Source organism: Dipodomys ordii, unplaced genomic scaffold (assembly GCF_000151885.1).
Source record: "Dipodomys ordii isolate 6190 unplaced genomic scaffold, Dord_2.0 Scaffold217, whole genome shotgun sequence".
In the NCBI taxonomy this organism is placed as follows: domain Eukaryota; kingdom Metazoa; phylum Chordata; class Mammalia; order Rodentia; family Heteromyidae; genus Dipodomys; species Dipodomys ordii.
In genome coordinates, this window is record NW_012267433.1 from 184,115 (window position 1) to 192,427 (window position 8,313).

The following is an 8,313-nucleotide window of genomic DNA, read 5'->3' on the forward strand; positions in this document are numbered from 1 at the left end:
GCCCAGAGCAGAGGCTTTGTGTGGGGTGCCGGTGCCCAGAGCAGAGGCTTTGTGTGGGGTGCCGGTGCCCAGAGCAGAGGCTTTGTGTGGGGTGCTGGCCGGTGCCCAGAGCAGAAGCAGGGCCTGGGCATGTCCTGCAGGTGCCAGGCTGCCTGGTGGTGCCCGGGGCTGGGCCCCAGGCACGCGGGACATGCTCCTGTCCCTGTGGCCTGCCAAGGAGTGCTGCCACACACCCGCCCAGCGCTCCCTCTGAAGACACCCCTCCCATGCCAGCTCTGGGAGAAGCCACTCCGCCCTGAGATTGTCCCTCAAATGCCATATTTGAGAGACGCTGCTTTTGTGCGGATGTGCCCCTCGGGCCCCACCCGCGCTCCCGGCCACCTCCGCCGAGACCCAGCTTACTTTGTGATCGCCGCCTTCCATGTCTAAGTTCAGACAGGAAGCCACTGCTTTTCCTGGAGAGGCACAGGCTCCTAACCCTGGGCTCTGCCCAGGCCTGGCTCCCAGAGCCCCAGGCGGCCGGGCACCACGTGGGCAGCGGGCGCCCCGACGGCTCCCGCCGCATTAATTATCGTAAAGAGATGTCTTCAGGAGAGAGTGATTTTGAAATTCAGTTTAATTTCATTGTAATGTGCTGCACACAGGAAGGGAGTGTGTGTTTAATTGGCTCTCGGGGGTAAGGCCTGGAAGCCGGCAAGCCTTTGTCACAGGCCATTAGTGACACAGACTGCATAATGAGAGTGTGCAATCAGCTCGCAGCTGCTGCTCCTACGGGGAGAGCATGATATTAAGTAGAAATCAGGATAAATTAAACTTAACCCTTTCCCCGGCCAGTCCCTCCTGCCGCACAGACTCTGGCATAAGCTGTCACATAAGCTCTGTTCTGACATTTGGGAGAGCCCAGTGCACCACCCCTCCCCCAGGCCCTGGAGAGGTCACCCTGCCCACCACCCCTCCCCCAGGCCCTGGAGAGGTCACCCTGTCCACCAGCTCCCCCTCCCCCAGGCCCTGGAGAGGTCACCCCGTCCACCAGCTCCTCCCCAGGCCCTGGAGAGGTCACCCCGTCCACCAGCTCCCCCCCAGGCCCTGGAGAGGTCACCCTGTCCACCAGCTCCTCCCCAGGCCCTGGAGAGGTCACCCTGTCCACCAGCTCCTCCCCAGGCCCTGGAGAGGTCACCCTGCCCACCACCCCTCCCCCAGGCCCTGGAGAGGTCACCCCGCCCACCACCCCTCCCCCAGGCCCTGGAGAGGTCACCCCACCCACCACCCCTCCCCCAGGCCCTGGAGAGGTCACCCCGTCCACCAGCTCCTCCCCAGGCCCTGGAGAGGTCACCCTGTCCACCAGCTCCTCCCCAGGCCCTGGAGAGGTCACCCTGTCCACCACCCCTCCCCCAGGCCCTGGAGAGGTCACCCTGTCCACCAGCTCCCCCCCCCAGGCCCTGGAGAGGTCACCCTGTCCACCAGCTCCCCCCCCCCAGGCCCTGGAGAGGTCACCCTGTCCACCACCCCTCCCCAGGCCCTGGAGAGGTCACCCTGTCCACCACCCCTCCCCCAGGCCCTGGAGAGGTCACCCTGTCCACCACCCCTCCCCAGGCCCTGGAGAGGTCACCCTGTCCACCACCCCTCCCCAGGCCCTGGAGAGGTCACCCCTTGATGCCCGCCACTCTGCCTCTTCTGCCCCCTTTCCTGAAGCCCGGCTCTGCCTGGAGAGCATGGTAGGAGACTCACGGCTTGCAAGGGTCCCCGTCCCTGGAGCGGCTCCCCTGAAAGCCTCAGCAGCTCCCCAGACGCTGACTTCCACACAGACCTGCTCCGAGCACGTCCGGTGTTGTCTGCCTGCCCAGATGATCCCGGGCGCCTGGGGCTCGGGCAGGCAGACGGTGAGCCGCAAGCCAGGTGGCTAGGCAGGCAGTCTTGAGTGACGAGTCTTTCCTGTGGAAGCGCAGGCCGGGCTCAGGAGAGGGGTAACTTTCCAGGCCTGAAGGCCAGGGGTTACCGCAGTCCATCAGTACACACGTCACAATGCATGGTTAGTAGTAACAAGCCATCAAGGAGAGCCATGGGCTCCTGGCCGCAGAGGGCAGTGGCTCAGAGAGCAGCTCCCACATGCCAGCAGGGAGGAGCCGATGGGGGCTGGCTCTTGCTCCAAGAGAGACTGTGCTCACGGGCTTTGCTTTGGTGCACCTGCTGTGTGGCGGGCCCTTCCCTACGGTTTTCCTGCCCCGTTGCTCCATGCCAAGCCTGTTGGCATGGCCAGCGTGGCCAGCGGAGCCTCGGCGGCTCCTCCCTGGTCTGTGCCAGGGCATCCTTGGCCCTCTTGGCCAAGGCTGAGACATGTCTTCAACATATGGCAGCAGATGGGTTTATAAACGTGACCCGTCAACCTTTGCCCCCTAATCCTCTGTAGGAACTCGGATGACTTGTTGAATCTGTGACAGCTCTGTGTGGAAGCATACCATCAGCCTACTGGGTTGGGCTGGACCCCAGGTCTGGGCTGGGGAGCGGACCCTGCCTCACCCTGCAGTGAACTGCCGTGGGTGGGTGGGCCCGCGAATGCCAGCGTACCCACTGCAAGAGACACAGCACTCCAGAGGGGCCAGCACTGCCCTCCGGCAGGCCTGGGCACGCAGGAGGCCATGGGGCACCCTGGGGGGCTGTCCCCCTCCATGTCAGCCAGGGTGTTCCTGGGGGCCTCCAGTACACCTCCACCGTCTGGCTCACCCTCCCTTCCACTGCCTGCCGAATTCCCCATAGTTTTATCAGGTTTAGCATCATTGCCCGTGCAGAGTGGGTGTCTTCCTATTGCGTTCTTCAAGTGGTTATCAATGGTGTATTGGGAGACGGTTGGCGTTTTTAATCTATGTGATTGCTAGAAGTCTGGTGAAAGTTCCTTTAAGTTCTGATCGTTGGAACGGTGTCGACAGCACCATCACAGCAGGACAGAGTGAGCGGGGCCTAACTGTCTCCTTGGTGCTTTTTCTTCGCTGTGTCCCCCACCCTGAGGCTGGTGGATGGAGCCTGGCTGTGCTGACCGGGCCAGGCCCCTGCCAGCGGCTCCGTCTTCCTCCTGAGGAAGGAGGCGGGTATCACCGCCTTTGGGGAAACCCCGCGTCCTGCCCCACCTGCCCCGCAGGGCAGCCCTTATGGCTCTGTCCAGCTCTGAGCCCCTTGTCATCTGCTCTCCAGTTTCCAGGTCTAGCTACTCTTCTTTCTATGCCTTTCTTTATAAAAAAGAAAGGAAAGCGTCCATTGGTTCTTGTCTCCAGAGGGAGAGCAGATCGGTCAGGCCGGCACGGTCCCAGGCAGGATTTGGTGAGATTTACAACCCTGCAAAGCTGCCAGCTCTGTTTTACTATTTTTTTGGTTGGTTGTGGAGCTTGAACTCCAGGCCTGGGCGCTGTCCCTCAGTGCTTTTGGTCAAGGCTAGCCTCTACCATTTGAGCCACAGCCCCACTTCTGGTTTTTGAGTGGTTAACTGGAGATAAGAGTCTAACTGGGACTTTTCTGCCCGGGCTGGCTTCAAATCTCAGATCTCAGCCTCCTGAGTAGCTAGAATTACAGGCGTGATCTCGGACAACGTTCCTTCCCGGAGGGATCGTGGCAGCAGGCAGTGGTAGCCAGCTGTGCTCTGCCATGAACAGCCCCTCTCGCTGGCCTTCAGGACAGCTTCTGGATAGGTGGCCCTTGCGGAGCCCCAGGGGAGCCTGAGGTTTCTGGTGGGCACCAGTGCCTCCCCTACCAGCTCCATCCTCTCCCCTGCAAGACAGGAGGGGCTCAGAGGTGGGCCTGGAGTCCCCAGAGCTTCAAGGATCAGGCGCATCTCGGGGTGCCTGCAGGCTCCTGCCATTGTGCCAGAGCCTGGCTCAGGCCAGGGTCATCTCTGGCCAGCAGTGCAGCTCCCGTGGACAGCAGCCTGTGGCCAGCGGCGCAGTTCCCGTGGACGGCAGCCCCTGGCCAGCAGTGCAGCTCCCGTGGACGGCAGCCCGTGGCCAGCGGCGCAGCTCCCGTGGACGGCAGCCCCTGCCCAGCGGTGCAGCTCCCTGCCCAGCGGTGCAGCTCCCTGTCCAGTGGTGCAGCCCCCGTAGGCGGCAGCTTGTAGGCTTACCTTGGCAAGGCCTTCACCCCCCCCCCACTCATGCATCCAGAAAATTAGAATCTGCGCATTGGAGAGATTTATTTTCAATTATGGTCTGAGGCAGACACATGAAATAGCCCTGTATTTGAAAGCAGTGCATAAATCCATGTAATAAGATTGTATTGATTGCTACCTTGTATCTGTCAGAACAAATGCCCTGAATGCATGTCAGGCTGTGGAGATGCGCTGGCAGGAGACGCTGAAGCCCATTCCATGCATTTCCATAAATACGTTGCTACGAAAAGTAAATGTTACTTAACTTGTTTGATATGCATTTCACAGCAAAGACTTACCTTTAACTCCCTACTTGACAGCCTGCCACTAGGGACCAGCAGAGCCTCCTCCTCCCTCCCACCCCTGGCCTCCTCCTCCTCCCTCCCACCCCTGGCCTCCTCCTCCTCCTCCTCCTCCCTCCCACCCCTGGCCTCCTCCTCCTTCTCCCTCCCACCCCTTCCACAGCTCCACCTCTGGCCTTTTGGGGGTTAATTAAAGAATCTCACTTTCCTGCCCTGGCTGTCTTTGAACCTCAATCCTCAGGTCTCAGCCTCCTGAGTGGTTAGGATGACAGGTAGGCGCCACCCGTGCTGGGCTGGCTTGTTTTTGCCCAGCACGGGGTGGGGGTGTCTTCATGGATGTGGGGCACAGCACGAGGGGCCGGCCGTGGGCCGACCCAGCCTGCCGGGCCTGCGTCAGGGCAAGCCGTCAAACCTTGTGCCTGATGCCTGCTCTGAGAATGCCACACTGTGCCCATCCCAGTGGTGCTGTGGCTTTGACTAGCTTGGCTTCTGAGTCCGAGATGTTTCTGACCCCAGCTGGCGCACCGTGGTCCTGGCGGACTGGACGCCCACAGTGGCAGGAGGGGTGTGGGGAAGGGGTGGGCTGGAGTGGGCCCCACAGGAATGGGGCGTGGATGCTAGGGTTTGACAGGTCCTCTGTGTGTGTGTGTGCGTGCGTGTGTGTGCGTGTGTGTGCGTGTGCATGTGTGTATGTGTGCGTGTGTGCGCACATGTGTGTGCACGTGCGTGCGTGTGCGTGTGTGCGCGTGTGCATGTGCGTGCGTGTGCGTGTGTGTGTGTGTGCGTGTATGTGTGCATGTGTGTGTGTGCGTGTATGTGTGCATGTGTGTGTGTGCATGTGTGCGCATGTGTGTGTGCACGTGCGTGCATGTGCGTGCGTGTGTGTGTATGCGTGTGTGCGTGCGTGCGTGTGTGTTTATGTGTGCGTGTGTGTGTATGCGTCTGTGTGTGCACGTGTGTGTTTGTGTGTGCGTGTGTGTGTGTGTTTGTGTGTGTGTGTGTGCACGCACATGCGTGCACACAGCCCTCCACAACTCCCATAGTTACTGCCAGGACCCCAGAGTTTACCCTCTGGGGACCGAATGTGTCCAGGTGTTTCAGAAGCACATTTTCTAGGGGACACCGCTGTGTTCAAGGATGGCAAGTACTGGATTCGAGGCCGGACATCAGTGGACATCATCAAGACCGGAGGCTATAAAGTCAGTGCCCTAGAGATCGAGCGTCACCTGCTGACCCACCCCAGCATCACCGGTAAGGGACAGGGGCCCTGCCCTGCCCATCACCTGGAGTGCTGTGGGCCAAACCAGGGCGCGTGGGCTGATGGAAACCCGCCCACCATACCCAGGCAGCCTGCAGGCCTGGCCAGCCCTCGCCCCTGCCCTGCAGGCCCAGAGCCGCGTGGAGGCTGAGCCCCAGCCCTCGCCCCTGCCTGGCAGGCCCAGAGCCGAGTGGAGGCTGAGCCCCCCAGCCCTCGCCCCTGCCTGGCAGGCCCAGAGCCGCGTGGAGGCTGAGCCCCATCCCTCGCCCCTGCCTGGCAGGCCCAGAGCCACGTGGAGGCTGAGCCCCCCAGCCCTCGCCCCTGCCTGGCAGGCCCAGAGCCGCGTGGAGGCTGAGCCCCATCCCTCGCCCCTGCCAGGAGCCCGTGGAGGCTGAGCCAGGGAGCGCTGTGGGAACCTGCCCCCCCCATGGCAGGACACCAGGGAGCGCTGTGGGAACCTGCCCCCCCCCCCACGGCAGGACACCAGGGACTCCTCAGATATCCTTCTTCTGTCCTCAGATGTGGCTGTGATCGGAGTTCCAGACCTGACGTGGGGCCAGCGAGTCACAGCTGTGGTGTCCCTTCAAAAAGGACACTCCCTGTCCCACAGAGACCTCAAGGCGTGGGCCAGGTAGGGCGGGGGATGGGACGTGAGGATCCCGGGTCTCGGCGTCCACCGTTGAGGGGGGGGTTGGCCAGCTGGGGGATGGGACATGAGGGTCCCAGGTCTCGGCGTCCACCGTCGGGGGAGGGGGGGACTGGCCGGCCGGGGGATGGGACATGAGGGTCCCGGGTCTCGGCGTCCACCGTCGGGGGAGGGGGGGGCTGGCTGGCCGGGGGATGGGACGTGAGGGTCCCGGGTCTCGGCGTCCACCGTCGGGGGAGGGGGGGCTGGCCGGCCAGCAGTGGGCCTGGAGTGGTGCCGCCCTCTGCCCCCACGGAGTGACGTGGGCAGTGGGCAGCGTCGGCCTGCAGACTGGGCCAGGAAGCCTGTTTTTGGGTGGTAGAAACGTGTTCCGAGGACTCCGCTTCAGGATGAGGCTCATGTGTGGTTCAGCTGGATGCCACGGGGAAGGTCTGGCTAGTCCAGACCTGGCCACGGGCGCGGGGCCAACTGCCCCTCCGCCAGACTCGCTCGGCCGCCCGTGACTCCCGGCCTTTGCCGCTTCCTGCCGGGCGGCTTCCCAGGAGGCCTTGCCTTTCCCGCACCCCGTGAGCCCGGCTCAGCCCTTCCTCCTTCCCGTCCCTTAGTGCCGGGTCCCGCGGCCGCGGCTTCTTCCTCAGTCCTACCCAGCTCCTTGCTTTCCTTCCTGTCACCAGCGGCCCTGTCACCAGCGGCCCTGTCACCAGCGGCCCTGTCCCAGCGGCCCTGTCACCAGCGGCCCTGTCCCAGCGGCCCTGTCCCCGCCCTGCCTTCCTCTTCTCAGGGCCGTCCTCCAGATTCCAGGTCCTGCGTGGCACCTGTGGTCCTGTGTGAGGCCACATGGGCAGAGCGGGGCCCCCCGGGAGCCCGTGGCAGAGCGTCTCCCCGCAGCCAGTAGCCTCGCCCCAGGTTCTGTCCCTGGAGTCTGAGACGTTTTCACGCCGACTCCCCCGCCCACCCGCTCCCACCCAGCGTGCCCCCCTCCCCTCCCGGCGTGGAGATATTTCCGGCTGTCCAACACAGTTCCACGAACAGTGGGAGGCCCTGCTCCATCAGAGCCGCACAGCTGGGCGATTAAAGATTCCCCTGGATTTGCAAAATCACAGCTGGCGCTCTGCAGTTCAGCACAGGCGCAGAAAGAGCACGCTTGGCCAGTTGCTGCTTTGATTAAACAATTGCTTTGTTTAAAAGGGAGGAAACTAAAAACCAGCTGGCAGCATGGCTCCTTGGTAAGAGACCAGCAGCACAAGGCCTTGGGGTCAAACTCTAGTTCAGGATGGGGACGGGAAACAGACATTTTATTCTTAGCCCCCCCCCCCCGCCTCCCCGGGATGCAGGGCGGGCTCCGGCCACTGCCCCACAGCCTGTGGGGATCGGAGGCTGCGGCGGGAGGATCTCGGGCAGGAGCTGCGTGCAGGCGGTGTGGGGCGTCTGGGAGTCACCACTGCGAGGCGTGGACCAGGCTGGGCTGGAGACTGACATGGGGTCTCCCCGGCTACACCTCGTCTTCCAGAACTGCCGGAGAGGATCAGTAAGAGCATTCCTGTGGACACGTAGGATTTCCAGACAGAATGAACAATGGAACCAGAACTCTGAGTTTGTAGATGGAAAGGGAGTTGAGGAAAGAGGAGAGAACCCAAGTGTGAGTGCCAGACACAAGGCCCCTCACCGCAGCCTGGGGTCACACACGTTACCACCACAGCCTGGGGTCACACACGCTGCAGCCTGGGGTCACACACGCCGCAGCCCAGGGGCCCCACAGGCGCGAAGCCCAGGGGCTGCACACGTTACCACCGCAGCCCGGGGCCCCACGCATTGTCCCTGCAGCCTGGGGCCGCACACACCGCACCCCGGGGGCCGCAGGGTCCCTGCACCCCGGGGCCCCACAGGCCCGCACCCCGGGGCCCCAAAGGCCGCAGCCCCTAGGGTGCCCCATTCCACCAGCAGTGCAAGGGACAAGAATCAGGTGCCACAACAACCA

General features: G+C 63.0%; 2 protein-coding genes across 2 annotated transcripts in view; both read left to right on the forward strand.

Annotated features, from left to right (window-relative positions):
- The window catches only part of Acsf3 (acyl-CoA synthetase family member 3), a 40,142-nt gene extending 32,881 nt beyond the window's left edge, over positions 1–7,261 (forward strand). Inside the window, exons 8-12 of the mRNA XM_013035652.1 lie at positions 1,693–1,880; positions 3,856–4,081; positions 5,524–5,682; positions 6,209–6,320; positions 7,117–7,261. Of these exons, the coding sequence (XP_012891106.1) occupies positions 1,693–1,880; positions 3,856–4,081; positions 5,524–5,682; positions 6,209–6,320; positions 7,117–7,261 (830 nt within the window). The remainder of the gene's footprint in view (positions 1–1,692; positions 1,881–3,855; positions 4,082–5,523; positions 5,683–6,208; positions 6,321–7,116) is intronic.
- Positions 7,262–7,812: 551 nt separating this feature from the next.
- Positions 7,813–8,313, forward strand: part of Cdh15 (cadherin 15, type 1, M-cadherin (myotubule)) — a 32,302-nt gene continuing 31,801 nt past the window's right edge. The window contains exon 1 of the mRNA XM_013035653.1: positions 7,813–7,863. Within this exon, the coding sequence (XP_012891107.1) occupies positions 7,813–7,863 (51 nt within the window). The remainder of the gene's footprint in view (positions 7,864–8,313) is intronic.